This window comes from Gobius niger, assembly GCF_951799975.1.
Source record: "Gobius niger genome assembly, chromosome: 1".
Taxonomy (NCBI): Eukaryota; Metazoa; Chordata; class Actinopteri; order Gobiiformes; family Gobiidae; genus Gobius; species Gobius niger.
Genome location: NC_136852.1, coordinates 50070634 through 50096205, shown reverse-complemented (window position 1 = coordinate 50096205; position 25572 = coordinate 50070634). Strand labels below are relative to the sequence as shown.

The window sequence follows — 25572 nt, the reverse complement described above, 5'->3', positions numbered from 1 at the left end:
GTGTGAAGAAGATTGCGACTATAAAATGAAATCCTTGAAACCTACCAACTTGAATTTGAAATATATTCCAAACCTTACTCCAAAAGTTCTCTGCATTAGTTAGAGTGCAGGGGTCATTATGAGGGACCATAATTAGCGATCCGCTTTAAGCCCTTAGGTCCAGGCTTCACATTTGGTTCAGGTTTAAAGGTAAAAGCTGCTAATCAGTGAAATGAGCCGGCCGGGTCATGAGCCGCGCTGAAAATGTGGAATTAGAAACTTCACTCTCTTCAAGCTAATTATATTACTTCATTGTGTCCATGGGTTTTCTCGGACGCGACATTTTCTTTGCGGCAAACTTTTGCTCTTTTGATATACTTTTGCTCTTAATTCTCACATTCTTGAATCTGAGCCAAATCTCAGATGGAGGGCAGGGGTGTACACTGCAAAAAACAATCAATCAGTGACATTTATAGGCCTACTCTTAAATCAAGATAAAAGAAATCACAGCACTCAAAACAAGGTTAAAGAAAATCTTGTTTTGAAGTAAAACTCTTGTAGTCGTTTTGTATTAATTTAAGTGTAAATGGACAATCAGGCTATGTGCTTTTTTCTGTCTATCCGATCAGCATGATTGACAGACGGATTAACCAATCATCTCATGGCGACTTATCCCAATACAAAGGCATGAGTAAAGTTACTGTATTTTCCGGACTGTAAGTCACAACTTTTTTTCATAGTTTGGCTGGGGGTGCGACTTATACTGTATATCAAAATATGAAATTTCACATGTTTGTTATTTTCATACCGACAGCCGCAAGAGGCTTATGTACCAGTATCTGCTACTCCTGTACCACAGAAGATTTAAAAAACAGTAATCAAGCAGCAGAAAAAAAAGTGTGGAGTGAGACGAAAAGTGGAGCTTACTCTTACTGCAATGAAGAAAACAACAAAAGCTATATGGCCACAGCTAGAGGAACAACTTCGCAAATAGGAGCATGAACAACGTGCTGCCAGGAGAGGCTTGTCAACGGTGCAGTGACGCCTCCATACCCAGGTAGTTGCCAAGGCTGGTGCGACTTATACTCCGTAGCGACTTATAGTCCGGAAAATACGGTAAAAAAAACAGCCGAAAGCCTAAACTCTGTTAATGACATGAGAGAAGCTGTAAGGCTCGTTATGAATGATCTTTGCTTTGAAAGACTCATTTGAGTGACTTGTGTAGATTTGTGATTGAATCAATAAAAAAAAATACTTGCAAAATACTTAGCTTCAGGCAGGGTTACGCTCCTGCTTTTGAAAACTGAACTGAACTCTCTCAACTCTTCTCTTCTACCATAATTCTGACCTGTTGTCTACCTCTATGTTAGACTGTAATCCCTTTAGAAAGTTATGACGTCATGTGAATGCCGCCTGTTTTCCCTTTCTGCATTTTACACTGGTGTTGCAGCCACAGGAAAAAAACAAATAGGTCACATGTCTCCAACTACAGCTTTTCACAGTGTTGCGACTTTATCAATTATGGACAAATGTAAAGCAGATCAAGCCTGATGTGTAGCACTGCTTTAGCTCCTTGTTAAGTCGTGATACATAATTCAGATTCAGTGTACGTGGAGTGAGATATGCAATCATTTATTCACTCCATTTCTACACTGGAAGTATTGGATCAGGTAATTTCACTCTTTCCTACGATGTGAAGTGCAGCACATTAGTGATGCGTGCACGTCTCCACAGCTCCGCGTGTAAACGAGGAGGAACACCAAGTGTCAACGTCCGCCCAGGCTCCCTTCTCTGCACCACAAGTCATCAATTTTGCAAGGGCCCGTAACGGGATCCTTCTCGCCCTGACTTCTTATGACCGTTTTGCTCTTAACTTGAACCCTCGACCTTGAAATCTCCGCTTTGACAGATCAACCGTACAGGAAGCTTTGGGTAGTCCCTGCTTTCTGCACATCACACACGTAGCTTATCTGTCCTACAGCATTGAGATAATGAATAAATGATCCACGCATGTGTTTACTCTGCACACTCCCCAGAGTCCCTGAACTGACTGATAACATTCTGAACCTTTTCGAATGCATTTGAAACTTGAAATAAAAGAAAACACAGGCTGAACCGAGGGCAAAAATTATCATGCGGCAATGAATCTTTCAAAAGGGGATATTGATGTTTTAAACAAGTGATCTCTGAAAAGGCTTTCGCCAAAGTAAAGTTCAGAAGCAATCTGTGCCATCAATAACTCTGCGCACATTTAAGGGGCCTGCTTTAGCTTTGTAGATTTCATGACAATTTTATATTCACTCCAATTTGATCATAGCCTTTTGTTGTATAATCTCATGGCTCGATATCAGAGGGCATGATCTTCACATGATACAGATTTCTAAGTTCAAATCCTTTACACACTGGTTAAATCTGCCTTAAAAACGTCATCTTCAAAAATCTATCACAGCTTTTGATTCCTCGTCATCGTGCAGAGTATGAACTGTCTATTTGTGGATTTATTGCCTCCGATCCGCGCGGTGATGACTTCAAAGTGGGCTATGTATCCTTTTTCTGCATGGAATCATTTGATCTTATCCCTCGCACCGTTTGGGTGAGACTGCCTTTGTGTCGCGGTCGTGTGGGTTTTTCAAATGTTGCAGATGTCATAAAGTAACAAGATACTTCTACCCCGGTCAGATGTGTTAAAATCATAACGACATGTTTTAGTACATTGGGGATGACTTTTTACAAGCATATTTTTGAGGAAGAACTAAAATGATTGATGGAAAATAATAGTAGTAGAAGTAGGAAGGATTATAAATGCAACCAGCAATCGGTGGAGTAGACTATATTTTATGCATACAGTGGGAGGAATTTCTTACATATCTCCATAAATTGGTCATAAATGTGGTCTGATCTTTACTGAATTCATAAGAATGAGTAAACAGTGTCTGCTTAAACTACTTCCACCAAAACATTTACATTTTATCATGTTTTTATTTTCCATAACATGTAAACATTCCCAGGAAAGGGAGGAATAAGTGAGTACACCCCACTCTTTGGCAGCAATAACTTCATCCAGACGTTTCCGGTAGTTGCAGATTTGACGTGTACAATGATCAGGGCGAATCTTAGACCTTTGCTTTTTACAAAACTGTTGCGGTTCAGTGAGATTCCTTTGAGGTCATGCCACAGCATCTCAATCGGGTTTAGGTCAGGACTTTGACTGGGCCATTCCAGAACACATTTTATTCTTCTGAAACCATTGTGAAGTTGATTTAAAGAGGGGGTATTATGCTTTTTTTAATCACATAGCACCAGTCTATATTACACTACAATGATGGCGAAACCTTCTGTGGGTCTGTAAATGCAGTAAATTAGAATAACTGCCTTGTATAAAATTGCTCTCTCAAAATGGCTGTAGTGAATGTCTTGAAATAGGCCTCTGTCTCTTTAAGAACCTCTGACCCTTTCTGACACACCCCCTCCACACGCTGTCTGTGGCATCAGTGGGGAGGGGGTTCTGCTGAAGGGCAGTGGTTGGTTACTCGGCTGGTGACGAAAGCTCGGAGGCGTCTCCAGGAGGTGGGGGCGTTCCTAGGAGGACTCAGGCAAACCTATCCCTAAATTGGCTGCCATCAGAGTTTCTACAGATTACTCAAAAATACGTGAATGTGCCAAGGCAACACTTCAGGCATGTTTTTAATGAGGGAATGACATAATAACATGATGTAAAGCTTGAAAAAGTCGATTTTGCATAAAAAACCCCCCATTAAGGTTTGAATCCCACCTGGACGGGCCTTTCTGTGTGGAGTTATATATCTTACCTTACCTAAAATCCTGTAGAAAAATGATACCATATTTTTTACACAGATAGTCTTAAGCGGCATATGTGACAAGTTTGCTAAATGATTTGTTAAAACATCGGGCTTAATCTTGTGCTATCTTAAAGTTTGAGTTGTGTTCCATAATGCAGTGCTCTCAGATAGTTGCAGCATCACTTGAACTTGAACTTGTTCTTCGGGCAGAGGAAGGAAGTGAACTAGCGGTAGTAGCTGTGTTTATTTTACTGCGAGAGGAGATCGAGGGCGGGGCGGTCTGTGTTTGTACAAGTTTGTCTGGATGTGTGTGTGCTTGTGTGTGTGTTTGGGATGGAGGCTAATGACTATCGTTGTGAACAAGCGTGGGGAGAGATACGCTCGGTGCTTTGTCTATGGCGGCAACAGATAACATGTGTCAAATGTCAAAGGTGAGAGGTCAAACGATGCCCGGAAGGATGATCTGCTGGGGCTTGTGTGCGTGTGCGTGCGTGCCAGTGCACTGGTGCATTATGATGGGAAGGAAGGAAGGAAGAGGAGGTCAGGAAGTGAGCAGGGAAGATTGAAGACCGGATGTAGGTCAGTAGAAACGACAAGAGAGTGATGAGTCTCGGAAAAATAATTAGCTTACTCCCACTTCAAGCGATCCACGTGAACCTCATATCACTGTGTGTTTAATTAGCGCTACAGAGAAAGAGTGGATTGACACACGAAAACGCACTTTGTTGTTTGTGTTTCATGAAGTAAAAACAGTTTTATTCTTAGGAACCAATTACAGTGATGAATGTGAGCTGATTGAGTCTAACCTGCAGAAGAAAATTATACCTGTCGTATTTAATGGACTGCTTCTAGATACTTGAACAGTGTTTCCATTTGCTAATCTTTAAATAAATGGATGATCGCTCATTGTTTTTTGTCCTACTTTTCTTTCGTCACCCTGCACGCCGCGGGATAATGTAAAATCATAAACTGGTGCTCGTCTCCTTTGTGAGAGTGGCTCAAAGATTGAATCCCAAAGCTCTAGAGACGGCGTGGTTTCAGCTGAGGCCTGCGTTGCTTAGTGATTTCCAAGGAAAAATGAAAGAAGAAGTCAAATGCGGTTTGTTCATGGCAGAGGAGGGTGCGAAGCTGTTTTTTTTTTTATTAACAGAGATCATCATTGCAACAAGAGGATGGATCACTCTTCATTGAGTTTCCCAAAGCATCAGTGGCTGCTCGTCTTAAGACTTGTGATTTTGATGTTTCCTCGTCTGACTGATTTGAGCAAAGACATCAACACCACGTAGTGAAGTAAAAGACAAAATGAAATGATTTTTTTGGTCACTAACTTCTCACTCCCCTCCTTAAAGAAATAGTTCACCGTTTTTACACACTGAGATATGTTCTTACCTGAGCGACGAGTTGATACGTACCTGTCTGGTCTTTGTGGGTGCCCGTGGAAGAGCTTGGTCGCTTCTAACTTCACCCCGTTTGGAGCTATAGGAATACATTGGGAGAGGCCATTGTTAAAAGCATCGTTGGTCTTTTTGCGTGACTGAGGGCACGCACAAAGACCAGACAGGTACGCATCAACTCGTCTAAGCTCAGGTAAGAACATATCTCAGTATGGAAAAACGGTGAACTATTCCTTTAAAGGAACTGGCCACCGTTTTTCCATGCATCAACTCATCTAAGCTCAGGCAAGAACATATCTCAGTATGGAAAAACGGTGGCCTGTTCCTTTACCGGAGCATATTTTCTCCAGTTATTATCCAGGCATTATCCAAATCTAAAAGCTTCTTGTAAAGAGCTTCAAAATTGCCTGAGCAAAGATGAAAAATGTGTTGTAAAAACGTCAAAAAAGTTACAATAACGAGACAACAAAAGTTTTAAAAAAAGCTTGAGAAAATGTGATCTGTTAAAGTGGGAGTTAAGAGGTTTAAAAGCAAAAACAAAGAAGCAAGAAGAACTACTAACTAGTGAGGAACAAGGGATAATATTTTTTTATCCACATTTTTAGATACTATCATCATTTCCTGCTTGTCTTTATACTGTATTAGGATTATGCATAGTGCCATGAATAAAGTAAACGTCATGTGTCTATATAAATAATAACAGAAGTTTCATTATCATTCTGCTTCCCTCCTATTATGATTTTAAAGCACAAATTAGCCTATGTTGCTTTAGTCCTTCCCTAAAGGTCATAAGCCACAAAAAAGGCTAATCTTTTGAACTGACCTCATTTGAAATGGACGTTCTTCTGTTCTATAATTATTGACATTTTACCTATTTAGCTTTTAAGATAACTGCCGTCATTCTTTTTTATCTAGTCCAAACAACCAAACAACCTCTGCTATTTCAGTTCCTTCCATTCATCCTGCACAATCCGCCTGACATACCCACTCATTACTGCGCCCTATTTCTATATGCTCTAATGATGTCTCCATTGTGTAGCTCCGTCTGATATTATTAGGCTGCTGCGTCTCATTATCTAAACCAGACTTAAAAAAAACAAAAAAACAACAACAACAAACTTCAGATCATTCGATAGACCCCGCAGAGCCGTGTCTGGCCATCAGGGGGCGACGTGGTAGGACCTCTTATGACACAGTCGGAGATGATAGGAGTCTGTTTGATGGAAAGAAACAGAAAAATACATCACACGGAGACATCAGCTCACCCCCTGCTGCGCTGGCAAGAAGTGGCAAGTTCAATGGTATCAAATAAGGACATGTAGTGGTACTTTTAATACCTCAAAGGAGAAAAAACATCAAACAAGAAAGCATATTAATTACCTAATCAAAAGCGTGTGGTTGCAATTCAATTCTCCAAGTGATTTAAAAAGAAGGTGGAAGAAACATTGCCAAATATAATGGCTTGCTGTTAATGTCACACAGTTTGTTAGTTTGCAGGGATGCACATGTATTTTGTTATGTGGCCACCTGTGTTTCCGAGACGAGATTTCCCTCAAGACAAATAGAGAAATCTTATACCTTAAAACCTGAAGTCATATGCCCTCCCAGACTCCTGACGCAGCCCTCTTCAAAGTGGCACAATTAAGAGTACAATGTCTTTTGTCTCTTGCTGTTTCGGATTATTGCCGCTCTTGTGCTCCCATAACTGCAACAAAATCCTTTAATTACTGCACATTTGACAAAGGGGCAAACATTCTCTCATGGATCGCGCATATTCTAGCTGAAACTTGCTCGTACGACTCATGCAAAACATATTCGACGCAGTTACTTTTCACCGATGTAGCTGAACTCTCGCCGCAGAAACTACACCGTAAATACTAGTACCTTTCCGTCCCTGAGTAACATGTTGATGCATTCAGAGAATAATCATGTATGGATCTGAAATTGATGAGGCGGTGGCACTTGTGAATTAAACATCCTTGTCATGCCGCAATGTGAGTCAATAATTGATGAGGCTCTGTTCAGTTCTCTCCACTTGAATGGAGGCTCCTGACAGCTCCACTGTAGAGCGGCAGACAGCGCACTGCCACCAACCTGCAGCCGACAAATGTGGGAGTGTGACACCGCCGTGATTAATGGCTCCATTTACATAAATATCAGTGATCCTCGGCGAGATTCCTTTGTTCAAGTCAAAGGGAGTGGCGTCAACATATGAGTTTCAGTTCTAATAGGACGCTTTTATGCCTGTCTTCCCTGAACCAAGATTTCAGAGTTTTCTGATTAAAGTCGACAGGAGCATTAGGTGCAGAGGAAGATGGGTGAGGTGCCTTCAAACTGAACCCGATTTAGTTGTTGCGTGGAAAAGTATAGTCTCACCTTATAACAAGAAGGTGCCAAGTTCTATTGTCGTGCCAGTGGGGCTTTGGAGTTATGTTCTCCCTGTGTGTACTTAGGTTTCTTCTACCACTACAAATATGTTCAATGGGTTTACAAAAGAGTTTCTGAAATCTCAGCGGAGCTTCCCTTTTAAATAAAGGTCAAGTAAGTAGTAGTGGCCATACCACCTTTGCTGTGCCCAATCCCATCAGACCTTGGAAGCTAAGCAGGGAAGGGCCTGGCAGGACTTGGATGGGAGACCGCTTGGTAACACCAGGAAGCCTAGCGAATGTAGTGCGTGAGTGAGTGAGTGGTGGTGGTCGGAGGAGCCGATGGCGCAGACTGGTTGCCTCGCTTCCGTCAGTCTACCGCAGGGCAGCTGTGGCTACAATAGTAGCTTACCACCACGGAGTATGGAGTGAACTAATACTGCAATGTAAAGCATCTTTGAGTGTCCAGAAAAGCGCTATATAAAACCGATGCCTTATTATTTTTATTATTACTATTAAGATAAAAATAGTAATCCTTGTGGAAATGGTAGTATTGGTGTTTTAGGAAGTAGAATATAACTTTGTGCCCTTACGGCGTTTGTGTTGTCAGTGATAGATTATTCATATTTCACAAAATGACACACAGCAATCATTCCCCCACCCCTCACCCCGACTATGTGTGCAAAAGAAAGTACAGTAATTTTGAGGAGGCATACATTTGTAATACAAATCTAGGCACTCTTGGGGGGGGGGGGGGGGGGGGCTGGTGGCCTCGGGGCCCTAAGCAGCTGCATATTCTGTTTATGCCGTGTTTCCATTTAATATGCTTCTACCCAACACTGTTTGGCTACACACAAGTGGACACACAAGTGAGGCATTTCCAAAGCAAAAGGAACGCAGTGGTTGTGGGCGGTGCTCAAGGATGCACACGCTCGAATACACATTACTGAAGGAAAAACACAACGCTGATGAAATGTTTCTGGACAAATAATGGACAAAGCAAATGAATACAGAAAATAAGCTGCTAAAAAGCAAACTATGAAGGTGCTAAGGTTATGCTAGCACCAGCTAAAGTCTTGCCAACAGTGGCTAAATGCTATAATCTGCGAAATCACACTTTTCAAAATTAAATCTCCTATGACCTGCTTGATTTAGTGAGGGCTGTCCTCTCTCCTCTGACCAATCAGAGGCCAGCAGTCTGTTTACATCACGATAGCATCAGTTCAGCGGTTTGGCTCCAGTCAGTTGGTCCCAAAACTTGTACCTGGTCACCCCGGATTGGCTCTGGCCTGAGCAGTGGGGACGCTGGCCTAACAGGGCAGAGTCGTTGGTCCATAGTTTTGCCTCAAGTCCCACTTCCTTTTTATAGAGAATGTTGTTGCTTCTTTTTACTGCAAAATATCAGCTGCTCTTTTCCCTGTACGAGAAAATGTATTGTATATGAAAAAACAGCTTCATTACCCAGTCCAGTTGACAAATTTCATAACCTCTACTATGATGAAAAACTCTAAACCTCTACTATGATGAAAAACTCTAAACCTACAATATCGCAAACACCTCGATTCCCCATTGTCCCCAGACGCTCAGCTCCATCCTGTGCTATGTTTAAAGTCTTCCTCTTCAGCCAATCCCGCCTTGGACGCCCACTTCGCTTTTCCCTCTCGGACTTGGACCAGCTCCGTGGTGTTGAAAAATTCTCCAGAGCATTTTCTCGCTCCGTCTTTCTCGCCGTCTCTCGTGCGCGCACTCGAGTCCACCGAGGCCTGCAACATCGATCCAATAAAGCTCAGATTCAACATTTCAAGGGGAGGCTTGGAGAGGTCTTCCCCCAGACGCGCTGTTTAAGCTCGCTCATTTACCAGCACGTCGCCACGGCCTGAATCGAGGACCTCAGCGTGGCACCAGCGGGAACGAGGGTGGAGAGTCGTTTTATCCCCCAGTCTTCTTGCCCATCACCTCCTAATTTTCTTCTCAAAAGTGTGATCGATAAGAGCTGCACACACAAAAAGGCGGCTCCAAATCTCAATTACCTCCCCTGCCAATCTGCCAAATAGACCAAATGTTTGTTTTGCCATTGCAGGAGTGTTCACGAGGGACCGGGCGCCACAAGAGAGACTACTTTAAGATCTGCAATATTTATCAAGGGGCTTTACAGAGTAGCACAGCAGTTTGGGACTTTTTTACTTCTAACTCAAAGTGCTCTTACCTGTACTAAAGTGATTTTGTGATTAACGTCCCAATTCATCTCAGGGGATGAATGTTTCATAACTTTCCACAAGCAATATTTTCACGGCAATGTCACCATCACAAAACCTGAACCTGTTTATAATCATTCTGATTCGTTTTTTTCTCTATAGTGAAGGACATATGAACATATTTCAATCCACTACTAGAAAAATAACGCAGGTTTAGGGCCTGAATGTACAAAAATATTCAATATTGTAGAGAAGAAACCACTGCCAAGGCATCCTTCCTAGGATTAATAGAAAAATATTTTGACTCAAGGAAACAGTTGATATGTAGTTCAAGGCAAAATGCGAACTATCCTGTTAAACGACATTAAAAGATAGTTGAATAAATTGTATTTTTTGGCAATCTGACAATGGCAGTAATACACTACACCAGCTATTCTCAATAATTATATATTCACTTTATTCAAAGGTACATTATTTTTACTTATTTTATTATAACTAGAATGACATCAAAATAAACATCTAACTATGACAGTGGGTTAAAAACTGGTTTAAAGTAGTTTAATGTAGCAAAAAAATGTTACATTTCCTTTAAGAAAAAAAACCCCACATGTATATATTTTTTTTCAATGTACTTGTTTTGTAACTTTGGACCCCACTTTGGGAACCACTGCCATATTACCCAAAATAAACATCATTGAGTATTTAATCACGCTACTACCTGTTTCTTCTTCAATCTGTTTGTCTTGCAATGTGTTTGGAGGAATCTCCTTTGGATTTTCAAAGCCAAAATCCATCAATCGATCCGTGTTTTACTCAGTTTACTAAGTTGTTTCATCACGACATCATGGATTTGCTGTTAGCTGAAAGTGAAAGCTTGTTTTCACTGCTGTATATGGTGTTGGTCCCTCTATCGCCAGCAGAGGGATCTCATCGACATAAGTTCAAATTAAAAAGTGTCAATGCAGAGGAACCCAAAAGAATATTTTAGCCGTTATAATGTGTCCGGTTGCCGCACTGACCTTTTCTGAAATAAGCACAAGAAAAATGAATCTTTGTGTTTATTAAAGCATTTTTCACAGCGCGCTAAAACTCCTCCAGTGTACTGCATACTCTTGGAGCTTGTAGTAAATATGCGCTGACATTTGAGCCTGTTTAAAAGTCAATGGCTTTTCTTGTATCATCAAAGGAAGCGTTTCAGTGCAGCGGAGAGAGCAGAGGGGACTGTGGGCAGATGGAGGATTTATCGTTAAAACAACCCTCAATGCTGAAGACACGTCTATGGGGAACGCCGCCGCCCAATGATACTTAAGAGGAACGCCAACCGTTAATTTAAATGATATCGATCTCCAGATATCCCTTGCCATTTGGCTGCTTCGCTGTTCATATTTGCGAATAAGTGACATTTTGAACGCATTGACGATGGATAATTTCCCAGCCGCAGTGAAATGGTTTACAGCTTGCTTTGTTGAATATCTTTGAAAGCTGCAAACAAAGCGATTTTGTGGGGGAAAGATAATGTTCCAACAAATGTTTTTAAACAAAAGTTAATAAAACAGTCAACTCTATAAAAAATAGACGCTCTGGACTGCCTCGCACTGCGTTTTTTTTAAAGTTACTGCTACTGTTTATATTAATAATATTATATTGTGTTTTGTTTCAGGGGCCGAGCTAGAGCCTTTGCTACACTTTCCCACAATATCTCTAGGCTCTTTGTGCCTCTATTGATCATTTTGCAGAGTCAGATTTCCTATTGTTAAGATAAAAAAAAACCTAAAGAAATCAATGAATGCGCTGGCTTTAGGCTAACACTTCAAATGGGGATTCTTTTAGCATAGCACCGAAACATACAATAGTTGTTTTCACCAATCACTGAAGCGAGAAATACCTTGGCTTTTACTGCCAATTCATCGCCAATTGCAGGGAACCACTGTCCACCAATAAAGCAGTGGTCTGATTGTGGACACAGTTTCATGAGCCTGTTTCGTAAAACCACTCTGGCCCTTTTGTTTTTCTAATCGCACCAACAACTTTATGGTGCATTGATTGACTATAAGAACTTAATTAAAGGGAAAGTAATGCTTTGGTTCAAGATCTGTCCCTCTTTATGCAAAATTTAAAGATGATAAAAAACAAATGCAAAAACAAGATCCCTTTTTGTAAAAAATATGGGGCAACGTCGGTGGGTCAGACGTCGGTTTGGTTGCCTGGTTAGCTAGCCCCGCCTACTTCCTGTTCTAAAGCAGGAGCATCTGCAGCCAAACATAACTCTGATGTTGGTATAAGATTGGTCTCAGACTCTCAGAGCCTGTTCCATTGAGAACAAAGTTGATACATGTGCTTCCAACGACATCACGCATAGTTCCGGTGGCCATTTTGAACAGCTAAATGCTAACCGGTAGCATGCTAACATCTTGAGCAGCTTAAACACTGACTCACTGGTTTCCTAACATAAACGTGCGTCTCTGGGGCCGTGTTTTTACTGTTATCTTCTTGAACAATGATTATAATGTCACTGTCAACCAGTTGTCTTTCGTTTATATCCTGAGTAGAGATATTGTCACATGTTGTAGTTCTGCATCATTCTACTTCTGTATTCAAAATGGCCGCCATAACAACAAAAGTCGCCTGACTGAAAAGCACGTATAAGTTTTCTTAATGCTTTTCCTGGTTTATTTGACACCATTTCTCATGCTCCTATGATATTTAATTTTTCTTTTGTTTTGCTATTCTTGCATAAGCCACCATGTTTGTTTTAGTGCAGACAGAGCACGAGTTCCTCCTGCCTGTGCGAAATTGAGGAGATAGCAGCCGGTTCTTGCTTGCTTTTGTATGAAATTGGTAAAGCTTGTGGTCTGGCTGGTCAATTTGCATGTTGTCCGTGTGGATATCTATCGCAACAGCACATCATCAATGGGGTGTAACTGTAACTATAACCTCCTAGTGCAGGCTTTCTCCAAGTGCTTTTGGTTCCCCCCACCTCCTAAACAGAGCTCAGGACAAACCTCCCGTGTGATGTGCACAATTTGGTTGAACATCTTAAATGAGAATAAAGCACTTAACCTTTAAAAAAAAGTGCTTCTCTCTGCTGTTGATTAGTTCACCCTTATACCTTAACCACTCCAGTCAGTCCTCGTCATGATTAGGCCGTAATGCTGTCCCGTTGGAGCACACTCGACGCTGTTCATTACGTATAAAGCAATTCATTTACAGCGAGAGCGGCTGGATTGTCCTTGCCTCGACATTCGTAACACATTGGCGTTTGATGCGTTGCCAGCGTCAATTAACTTTGATAACTCAGCGAATGGTTCAGCGTAGTGCCGCCGAATTGGCTCGACAAGGGTGCTACAGATAAGAGTGTGTGTGCTTTTCGAGTGACAATAGATGCATTGTTAGAGGCAATATTGAAAACATCCAGTATAGCCTTGAGGTGGGAAGACAGTACTAACTTGATCAGCGTTTATACCATCTCAAAGTGTTTGTTTCAAAAGTATTAAAGGTTTGGTTATCACAGTCGTTTCTCGCCATATTCACACTTCTTTGTCTCGTTGTTTGTTTGTTTTAATACTACTATGTCATTTCTCTCAGCCCAATATAATTTTGAGGTGTCAATACACAATTTTGGTTTTGACCACTGTATCGACTTTGGGAGGGAAGACTCTTCAATCGTTATTCTCAAAAGTCCTTGCGAATTTTGGATATTTTCCCTTCGGGCGACGCACCCTCATCACCGCTACAAATCCGGATCATTTGCATAACTCATTTCTGTGGGTTTTTTCTGTTCAGTTTAATGAAACATGTTCTCAAAGTTGAAATTTTTATCTTTCTATTGCAGCTGTGTTGTATAGCTGCTGTGAAAAATATCCTTGTCTTACTCTCTTTGACAGCATAGTCTCCGATAAACCAGAAAGCTGTTTAATGAAAGTGCTTTTTTTTTTTCCTCTTCCAAAGCTGATGTGTTAATGTTTTCTCTCTCTCGCGACAGGCTGCCAGAAGCCAAAGTCCCCGGCATCGTCTGATTGGTCACCCCATCCATCACTCCACGCCGCTCCAGCCTAACAGGAGGCGACATGGGGGCCGTGGGCGGGACTAAGGTCTTGCTCCTGGTCTTTCTGGTGGGATGGGAGAAGTCGTGGGGTCTGAACTGGAACCCCGTGCCTCGAAAGACCGTCCGATTCCAGGGTGAGTCAAACTTTGGACGCCACTTCAAATGTATGCCAAATCAAATCCACGGAGCGCAAGATGAAAGAGTAGCCACTAAGAGTCTTATTTGTTTCTGATTGAGAGAGCAATTATGAACGATCATTCTTAAGACCACACGATTCCAAGGGTGACGCAACTCTAGATGGTACTACACTGAACCTTGGGGGCAGAGAGAAGGATTTCAAGCAAATGCCCGACACTGAATGAGACCTGCTGTTTACAGGCGTCTTGAAGCACAGATTACATCACTCTCACCTGATAATGCCTCAGCTTATCCACGTGAAATGCGAGAAACTTGGAGAAAGATGCCCCTCACACAGAAACTATTATGTAACTTTGTACTTTGGCTCTTCTTTACAAATGTTACAACTCTGAGGACATCCTGTTCCGAGCATTTAAAATTGATAATTGCATGGCTCATTTTCCCATGACAGGTTGTAACTTTTACAAATTTCTTTGGCAACTTACTTAACCTTTTTCTCTAATTATTATAAGTGCATTTTTTGTATGTATTTCTTGGTATTGGGCATAAACCGCTCAGATCTTGTGGTGATTTACTGAACATGTCCATTATTAAAAGGAGAACTAATTAACTCTTTCCCCCGAGAGGCCACAAGCACCACTGCAGATGTCATGGCATGTTGGTTTTTTTTACTTATTAATTGTCCGTGAGAGTAAATACTACGCTGAGAGAAAGACAAAGGAAAGAGATGGATATTGTACATTGTGCCACAACCCAATTATGCAATGAAGATATTTTTTTCCGCTCAATCTTGGCTGTAAATACTGCTAAGGTGGCAACAACAAACCGAAAGCTGTAGAGAGAATACAGTCAGGACTTACCTGTACCATGTCATAAACCTCAGAAATGCGAGCCTTAAGTTATTTTGTAGACAACTGAGAGCAGCGAGTGTGTATTGGGGGCTGCCGCCGGGTTGGAGGCAGGGAAATTTGCAAGTGTGGTTTTCTGGCCAGAGACACCAGGGGGAGATGAAAGACCCCCTAATCGTCCCATTAACACTTGTATTACCCCCAGAGGGACTACGAAAAGGATTTATTAAGGTAGACAAGTTACTTAGTTCTGCTTTAAGCTGGAGTTTCGGAATCTATTTTCCTCTATGTGATATCTGTTCCTATAGCTACAATCACATACAATATACAACTGAATTATGTTTCATTCTGTAAAGCATCGACTTGATAAACATTGTGCTAATTAAATGTGTCTCACAATAGGATTGTATAATGATGCTTAAATGAGGCTTGTTGCTAAACAACTTTTAGTCCTGATGATATCTAAAAGCATGTAGGTGTATTTAAATGTTGCTGAAAGGTTGCCACAAGTCATGTTGCCTTGACATCACCATAATCATCAAATTATACAACAAAACAAATAGTTGGATGAATATCTTAAAAGTCTTTACCTCTCAATGCCCCTCAATAAAGCATTACAGGTTCATCAAATGTGCAAATCCAGCTCTGTGACAGCGTTTCCCATTTTTCGGAAGTAACATGAACACGCATCTGCCACTGATACCTGCACATAACAGCTCTTCTGCTTCCTCCTCAGTGTTTATTATTCAGAAATTCAACACCAAACCAATAACTGTGAAACTGTGGAAGATTTATTGGCTGCGTGACATTGACCCAAAGCTTGAGAAGGAGGAAGTACTGAGTATCTGTTGTCATTTTTCAATTTATCAACTAATATATTAAAGATTGACTTCTTTGAGCTTCAAAAACATATCTTCTTGCATTTGACCCGTCCTTCAACCAGTGTTTTCGGGCAGACACAGATCTGGAGCCAGGATCTTGGTTAGGATCAACCTTCTGGAGTTTTTCTGTGCACTTTTTTTGTGTAAGGGAAAGAGGAAAGTCACCCAAACACCGAATCAAACTTGAAACCTTCTTGCTGAGTGGTGAGAGTGCTTACCTGTATGCCACCATGCCGCATACATTTAAACAAAAGAATTAAATCACAGCACAGTAAGTTGATGATGAAATGCCGTGAAGAAAAGTCATTGTTCTACTTTTTTTTTAATTAAAAGTGTCACATTTCTTTCCTCGTCCCCCGTCTAATCCGGGCTTCAACTGTTTTATCACCCCTTTATCTGCATCCTCCTCTGCAGCCAGACCTTGCTTTCTGCGCCGCACAATGCCAATAGTCACCGGCTCAGAAAACTGCTTTTAATCCCTGAAAGGAGGAAGCCTGCCTCTCTCCTGGGGATTAGGCAAATACTATAAAGAGAGGTAGACAGGTGCATTTTCTCACCTCTCCGTGGCACCTTTTCCCTCGCTTTTTTATGCTACGGCTATCTCTCCTTTCACAAGTCCCCTCCCTTTTCATCCCCCCTCCCCGGTTAGCTTTGTGCGCAGCGGCTCATCATAGTCAGAAATGGCGAGATTTTTACAAAGGGGCTCGGGTTTCAGTGGACTCTCGAGGATATGTCTAAAGCTTTTTTTTTTTCTCATGAAACTATCACGAAACGCCCCCAATCCCTCCCCCCCTTCTTCCGCTGTACTACAATCTAGCGCTTACAGCACTACCCCCACGGTGCTATAACCTCATCTCGCTATAGCTACGGGCCAAGCTTCGGGCTTTAGACGTGAGGGCAGATAGAAAATGCAGCTGGGAGAGAGAAACAATTGATTGAGTGCCTACGGTTCACGCAGCGAGGAGCGAGGGAGAGAGATTGTGTGAGTAAAAACTAGTGATTAAGACAAGGCGAGACGGAGCACACGAGGACAGCAGCACACACATGAGCTTATAAGGAGGCAGCGATGGAAATGAACTGGCAAAAAGTGACTCGGCGATCACTCCCTGCACTCAGAGAGGGAATAGTAAATCAGCTTCAGCTTTCAGCGCCGCGAGTAAAGTGGACATGAGTTTACGTAACAGGAGTGCTAAATTACCTTTAAAGTGGACATATCATGCATAATTCTGGCACGTAAACCTGCTTTTGGGGCAACTCAGCCTCGACTCTTCACTCTTCATAACTTTAACTAATGTCTTTGTTTAATTGGAAATGACTGGCGCTGGTCTTGATTTCCCTGTGAAGTTGAGCAGCAACAAATCCATGGCGCCTTAATGAAGGCAGTTTGAGCGCAGAATGGCTCAGAACGGCCCATTGATGATTTAAGGGCTTTAAAAATCTACAATATAAAGATTGCAGTAGAACAGGGTTAGGCAAGTTTGTGTCTCGGAGGGCCGATTTTCATCATAGCCAAAACACCAAGGGCCGAACCTCACCATTGTAGCCTAAAGCTAAGGGTCATTATGTGCAAATGCCAATGTTTTACATCATTGGTTCTAAAGTGGTCCGGCTCCGAGACCCGCCATTACCTCAATGACAAGCTGCGACCCAAATAAAACTAAAGTTTGTCATATATCGTATAAAATATTGTATTTACCACTCTTGATTTGCATTTAAGACTGAAATTATGATCAAAACAACACAATAATATTAATTTTAACAGACTCCAGTGTGTTTCTGTGTAGTTTCAGATGGAAAATATTGAAAAAAAAGGCTATAAAAAAGGCCTATGGGCTCACGACCCACTTTTGAGCTGAGAATCACTGTTTGACATTATATATGACCAAGTGGGATGTTCTGACAGGACATTAAAACATACACTATAAAAAGATACTTTCTCACATTTTTAGAGTACTTTAACAGGTATTTGATCCCTTATTTGCATAATAACATTTCTCAGAATCATATTGGGGGCCAGAGGTTCTGTGCAGGCGGGCCGGATTTGGCCCCCGGGCCTGACGTTGCCTACCCCTGCAGTAGAAGAAGAAACAACCAAAGTTAAAAAAGTACTAAGTAACTCATGCCCCTAGAGGCCATAAGCGCCACTGCAGGTGTCGTAGCATGTTCCGGGTTTTTACTCATTACCTGTCCGTGAGAGTAAATACTACGCTGACAGAAAAGACAAAGAGAAAGAGGGATATTGTACATTCAATTACATAATGGAGATTTTTATTTATTTATTTAAACTTAGCTGTAAACACTGTTTAAGTGGCGCTAGCCCACAGCTAGCTTTGCCTGTTAGCTTCTTCTTCATGACTGTGTATTGCGCCTCCGACCCGGTGCAGGCAAAGTTGCAAACATGGTTTTCTGGCCAGAGACACCAGGGGGAGATGAAAGACCCTCCAATCATCCCATCATAAAAAGATTTATTCAGGTAAATAAGTTACTTAGAACTGCTTTAAGAGACATACTAACTAGTAATCTTTTTGATCAGGAGCCATGATTACAAATACTTGTCAATGTTTGTGAAAGATATTTAGCCATTTATTAACAGATTAGGTCACTATTTCAAGCCCTATTTTGCGATGTAATATTTTTTTACTGGTCGATACATACATATGTGCTGCCGGCATCTTTAGAAGCCAGGAAATAGGAAGCATCTGTTTCCCAAATGAGGATTGACATAACCGAACACATGGCTGGCAAAATCTTACCACAATGCGACAGTTGAATCAGTTGAACTTCTACTGAGGCCTACAAAAAGTGACTTTTTCAAAGCTTTGGCTTATCGAGCTGGGGAGAAGTTGCATTTTGTTCCAAGTCATTCTAAAGGAAAAAGTCTTGCAAACCTATATTCACCACGCTAAATTGCTTCCTTCACAAAATGATGGAAGAAACTTAAGGCCATATATTTCTGTGCTGGCGTAATTTCAGGCTCGAAATCTTAATTATGCTCATCTTCTCAAGAAAAAACAGCAATGCAAATGAGTGTTCTGTGAGATTGGGTTGCCACTTGAAATGCTATAATGTCTCTCAAGTTACTGCAGAGCTCTCGGAGACATCTCTGAAATGAAATCCCATCAGATCCCGTTCCTTCTGTATGACACTCGAGCACAAATTGATTAGCATTGGAAACAAGCAGGATTATCCTCTGCCTTGCGACAGGATCCAGCAGACGCTTGTAGGAAGAACGGAGGAGCATGAGATTTTCGGGCCCAATCCTGGGTTAAATGACTTATATGGATGGCTTGGTGAGAAGATGGGAAAACAAAGCTGCAGAAAAGACCAAATAGGATAGACGGAGAGGGGTGAAACGCCAGAGTGGAGATGAAAAACGGCAAAAATAACGGACAGACCGAGTGTGGAGGGACTGCCATAAAAGGACAAAGGGCCGCTGCGCATAGAGGCTGCGCACTCAAGCCGCAGACAATTCATTCTGAGTCAAGGCTACTGAAGAAATCATATAAAATCAGCATGAAGAACATACAGTACCATGCTGTGCTGCGTGTGAGGCTATGAATACTGAAGAGAGATGCATGTGCAATTGAACTGGTGGTGAAAAAAAAGAAAAGAAGAACCAGGCCTAAATCAAGATCAAGTTAAGATATAACACGGTTCAAGGTAAAGCATATATGTTGAATATATTGTTTACCTTTTCACAACAATTGCACTTAGGCTGTTTAGTTTTTCTTTTCCTTAATCAGCACTTAAATATTACTAAAATCACCAAGGTCCACCAAAGAACACAAAGGCGGTTAAACCATCCCCACAATTTGGACAAAATGACCTGTTTACGTTTAGAGAGTGCTCGCTTCAAAAGTCTGTCCTGACTTGTTCATCTACTCCGCGAGGCTTAGCAGACACGATGTAGGCACTTGATGGAAGTAACTCTTTTGTGTCTGTGCCTGTAGAGCAGATATTTATTTCCTTACCTCTAATAACGTGATGTGAGCAAATTCGATCGTGGGGCGGAACGGTGATCCAGTGTCATTGTAGCTGCTGTTCGCTGTTGCTTTCTTCGCGTTTAATCTGATTGAAATCTATGAAACTTTCCTCTCCTTCATTTGTTTGCGTCGCCTGCAGTGGCCGTGTGTGTGTTGGCTACATTGGTCTGATCATATCAAATGCATTACGAAAGCATATGAAACAATCTGTACCTCTTAAGAAGGCCCCAGGTTCTATTATCTGGCCAGGTGAAAGCTTTCCGTGCGGAGTTTGCAGAATTATCCTGGGTTATCATAGCTCATGGCCTGGAGCTGCACTGTGGTGGGTTACTAAGAGCCACGAATTGAAAGATTGGGTTAAAAAAAAACGAAAAATGATACAGAATTTCAACTGCTGTTTCTACACATTCAACCTTAATCTAACCGCAGTAATCAATCATTTGTTGGTTTGGAGTTTGGAGCTCCTGGATCTGAGCGGTGATTCATAAAGACGAATATTCAAGTCAAAGCATTTTTTCTGCACCTTTTGCTAAACCTTTAGGTCGTGTGGTAGACGTGTGTTTGCGGAGAAGACAGCCGAGTGATAGAGGAGTGCTGAAAAACAAGAGAAAATGCCAGGGCACGTATGGGGCAGAGAGAGTGTGAAGCTGCTGGTTTAATCCCCCTTTGTTTGTACTGTGTGTAATGCTTAGGCAGGCAGTCTGAGGGATTTGGAGATCCAGGCTACATCGGGGATGGATATGAGAGATGGATGGGGAGAGAGAGAGAGAGAGAGGGAGAGGGAGAGAGAGAGAGAGAGGGGTGGGGAGATGGTTAGAATGATAACACTATGGACCCCCAGCCCAACAATTACACAAGCTGCACATGTCGGTGAAGAAGAAACTTCCTTTTCCTGGACTCTCTGTCTCTCACTGTTTGTTTATCTGAGGCTAAAGGAGGTCAAGGATGGCAGTGGGTTGTTTTCTTATTGGAAAATGGTCTATAAATGTTCATAAACAAATAGGAGACAAGCAAAGTGGTATAAAACGTTCAGTAAATTTGATGGTGAAATACAATAGCTCCTTAATAAATACACATTTGTTGCATGAGGCCAAAAAGGAACAAAGAAACACCCCGATTTAAGGAAATGCACGTCACGACAAGCCTCATATAAGTAAAACTAGGATATACAGTACTTTCAACTCAAAAACCAAGAGGCTAACCTTCCCTTTAAAAGTTGCGTGATGACATTTCAGTGTTGGCCTTCTCCCCGACTTGCGGCTCGTCCAGTTTATGCAGTTTAAATACATTATCGCCACCCTCTAATGACCACTTTAATGCGCCGCATAACGTATGGCCTTTCTTTAAGCCGCGAACAAGGACCATAAATGAACACCGTCGTCTTCGTTGTGTCCTCTCCGTTTAATTACTCACCGTGCAAAAGGAGGCATTTCTTATATTTCATAATTATGCTTGGATTAAAAAGGACTTGGAGTTGCTTTGAACCTTTTCACTTGTGAGCAGACCCTTTCTCAACGTGGCCTTTACCCAAAATGTGCATGTCTAAAAGGAGTAAGAAATAACATTGCATGGTGCTTTAATTTGGCCGTTTTCAAAGGCATTGACCCCTGATAATTTTCACTGGGCTTTTTTCCTGCCCTCCACTTCAGAACAGTTAAACAAGCAGTACATGTACATGATATTTTTCTTCATGTATTTAGTTCCAGTTTGCTCAAAGTTTTCCTTTAGTGTCAGCTTTTCCTCTCTATATTTGGTTTTAGTAGTGCTTCGGGTTATCTTTTCACTGTCACTCTCTTTTATCTCATTTCTTGTGATGTGTTTGGTAGTTTCCAAGTCAAACTAAAATATCATTATGAAGTTTGACAGTATCAAAGTAATTATCAGATAGGCTATACACTGTGTTTTCACAGAAGCAACACCTGACTTGGACTTGATTTTACTTTCTGACAGCTAAACTAGATATAAATTGAGATTTTTAGTCTCTTCCTGTTTATTAATAGACGGCAACTCCACATATGATTTTCACTTATAAATAAAATTTAAATACATGGTAGATCATTTCATACCTCATAAATGTACAAACAAAAATGTGGTTTTGCTGTGAGCGGCTCAGCTCTGAAGACCTGACAGTAACTTTACCAGGAGTGGGTGCATCTCCAGCTCGTCTCCATGGAGATGTTGACTAAAGTCAGTAGAATTTGAGATTTTAATAGGTTAGGTCCTCATCCAAATCCATTCTTTGATTACTTCCTGCAGCAATAGCATTTTTTGTGTTGAGCTGGTCAATAGGAGCATGTTTTGCAAAAACTCAACAAAAAATTGACAGAAATTCAACAAAAATGTGACAAAAACTCAACAAAAAAATTAAAAAAACTCAACAAAAAAATTACAAAAACTCAACAAAAATGTGACCAAAATAAAATAAAATAAAAACAAAAAAAAGGTGACACAACACAGCAACAACAAGAGGAAAAAGATCAGTTTTGTGGGTCTTAGCTTTCAAATGAGGTGCTACCTATATAATAGCCAGAGAGGACAGAATGCATTTGGTTCAGGTGAGTGGTAAGAGGTTAAGGAAAACTAAGAGGAAAAACTCATTCACTTATTACTCTACCAATACTTGAACACATGATGAATTATGGATGTATTTTTCTACCAAATAAAGACGTAGAGACTTGGAGTGGAGCAAAGTGTTCCAACAGCCCATAAATACATAAATAACGGGGCAATGCTAACATTAGCTTCATGCTACAATATAATCCTTCATAGGAATACACAGGGCCTGCCAAACTTCACCATCAGCCGCTCCAACCACTGGCGCCACATTCATGCACAGGCAAAGTGTCTGAAGTGTCTTGCCCAGGTGCACCACGACTGGACAAATCCGCAGGCCACTATTAGTCTCTCCCCTCGAATTTATAAACAAACACCGTCAATGAAACAAACCCACAGTGACAAAAATATGATCCTCAAGCCAGAGATTTCACACTAACTTTGATCGAAGCACCCGGCTAAATCCTTTCGATCCGTTTTGCCTCCTGCATTGGTAATGTTGTGCACCATGCCAAATCAATAAAAAACATTGTGCCTTCATGGTGTTCAAAGTGATTTACTTTTCATTGCATGGATTAGCCAATAGGTTTTGAAAGAAAAAAGAAGAAAAAGTGACTTCAGCTTTCAGTTCTCTGCAAACGCATCACGACATTGTAATAATACCAAACAGTGCATTACATTTTAGCACTGTATCTGTTAAACTTAATGGCCAATTTTACCTTCAGGTGTCACTGTGTGCTTTTGTTGTATCTTCTTTCTTGCACCATTACTTTGACTTCCCAGGAGTCTCTATTTTTTAGAATAAATACATTTTTCTTAGCTATCTGAGAGGCGTCGATTAGGGTGAAATGTAACCAACATAAAAGTCCTATTACTTTTATATGTATCTTGTGAAAAGCATGAATTATTGATAGCCACAATGGGAGACAGTAGCTCTTTGTAAAGTGCTGCACACGTCTGTGACGCCAAAGCATGGAGAGAATGGATGCGGCGTTAGCGACTATGAAAATGCAATATTTTTCTTGATGATGCCAAGTAGTGGCTGCTGCAAAGAAACCCATGTGTTCAAATTGTGTATGTCGGCACAGATGCTAAAACCCGGCTATAGTCGTTCCAGAACATTCCCTTTATTAGTTGTGTTTATTTCGAGCATGAAGATAAAGGACAGTTCGACCATAAGAACAACAATGTGGTGCAGAGGGGCCTTTCCCCAATTGTAAGGCACACAATCTTGACATTATATTGATCATTTAAAGGAACAGGCCACTGTTTTTCCATTTCCATACTGAGATATGTTCTTACCTGAGCTTAGACGAGTTGATGCGTAGCTCTCTGGTCTGTACGCGTGCGCTCAGTCATGCAAATAGACCAAAGATGTTGTTAACATTTAGCTTCTCCTCCTCTCCTCGTGGAACCAAGCAGGGGTGAAGTTTGAAGTGACCAAGCTCTTCCAAGTTTTCACCTATTTAAACACGATCCAAGTATAGTCACACAAAATTAAACGCGACTTTACTGTGCGGACGACAAATTGCTCCTAAGGTGTTATTACGCCTCACAAGATAGTGTCCCTTTTTATCCGCTTAGAAAATCAACATGTTTAATTTTGTGTGACTATACTTGGATCGTGTAACTACTTATGTAACCATGTTTAAATAGGGAAAACGAGCAAGAGCTTGGTCGCTTCTAACTTCACCCCAGTTTGGTTCCATGAGGAGAAGAGGAGAGGCTAAATGCTAACAACATCTTTGGTGTTTTTGTGTGACTGAGCACACGTGTAAAGACAGTTACGCATCAACTCGTCTAAGCTCAGGTAAGAACATATCTCAGTATGGAAAAACGGTGGTCTGTTCCTTTAATAGTCTAAAATGCTATTGAGTACTTTTTGTAGTTCTTGTTTATAATTTGATAGCACAGGATATTATGATGTAACAATTTTTGACCTGGCCATGTTTTCTGACAGGCTTTTAAATGCAGTAACACTTGTCGATCTTTATTGTAGTAACATTTTTCATTACTGAAAAGCGCTTTGGTCATCTTAAGTGTAGTAAAGTTTCCGTAGAAATGTTTCTGTCAGTCAATTAAAATATATTTGTTATGTACTGTGGAACTGTTTGAACGAATCCGTTGAATCTACATAATTTGAAAGACTTAAAAAAGAAAAAGCGAGGGTAGCTTTCTGCCATCTGTCTCCAGTCTGCAGATGTTTCCTGAGTCAGGGTCAGCTGCACCTCACCAGAGCACAGCCCACTCACACTTCCCTCAAAGAGCAGAGGAACCGGGGAGGAGAAGGTTCAGGGGGAGAGCGCCATGGCGTTTCACAGCTGGCCAAGAAAACCGAAAAAAAAAAGAAAAAAATCTCTCTTGACCGGACTTTGTGATGTGATCCAAATCGGCAACCTCCCTCCGTCTGCCTGCTAAAAATACACACGCAACCTCTCCTTATAGCTCCAAACCGCTGCGCCACTGCCGCCAAACTATGATTAAAGGCCTATTTTAAGTGCGCTTTGAAGCAGGGAGAGACTGAGAGGCGGGGACAGACAGCGCCCCCACATAAAGTCATGCAGACGACTTGTGCAGAAGGAGGCCTCACACGAGCAGGTATGGCCCCTTTGAAGGAAACGCTCTCCCACCGCCGCCCGCGTTGGCTTTTGTTTGAATTGAAATGAAAAGATGAGTTCAGGTGCGCGACAGAATGAGAGCAGCCGCAGTCGCGTCTCAACACCGTGACACCTTCACTGACTGTTCGCACAAAGGATTCCTATGTATTATACATTACAGGAATTCACAGGATGTTTTCATTGTTTTTTTTTTTGTCTTGCCCTTGAAAATTTTGAATGAAGCATGTTTCACTGGGGCTAATGGTTCAATCCATGTTTACTTCTGCTAACGCTGCACGTTTTTTCGGGCGACGTCGTCTCTTCTTCTTCTGTGATTGCAGGTCACTTTGGGGAGTCGTTCATTCAAAATCAGATTTCCTCCAAAAATAGAATCTGAATAAAGTAACCAGGCCAGTAACGTAGTCTTTGTCACTTAATTGACGCTGTGCGTGGCTTCAAATCATAACAACGCCGCGGAAGAGGTGACTTCCTGTTTCGCTCCGGCGCGCCAAAATAAAAGCACACAGCTTGTCTCATTGATTAGTTCAGCAGGTATTTGCAACATGACAAGAATATAATTAAAAACACACATTTTAAGTCTTTTGTCTGTTAATAGTTAGGCAGAAAGAAAGTTGAACTAATGAATAAGATGGTGCTTTTATTTTGGTGTGCTGGATCGAAACAGGAAGTCACTTCATGGGCGGCGTTGTTATGATTTGAATTTATGCACAGTGTTGGAGAGTAGCAATATATACTATACATGTATTTAGATTTTGAGTAACTGTATTCTGGT

The 25572-nt window shown here is 41.4% G+C and overlaps 1 protein-coding gene across 3 annotated transcripts in view; it reads left to right on the top strand.

The window, feature by feature from the left end:
* sema4c (sema domain, immunoglobulin domain (Ig), transmembrane domain (TM) and short cytoplasmic domain, (semaphorin) 4C) overlaps positions 1-25572 on the top strand; it is a 159462-nt gene that overhangs the window by 68977 nt on the left and 64913 nt on the right. For all 3 annotated transcript variants that reach the window (XM_079567376.1, XM_079567374.1, XM_079567375.1), the window contains exon 3: positions 13717-13913. In XM_079567376.1, the coding sequence (XP_079423502.1) occupies positions 13802-13913 (112 nt within the window). In that variant the 5' untranslated portion in view covers positions 13717-13801. The remainder of the gene's footprint in view (positions 1-13716; positions 13914-25572) is intronic.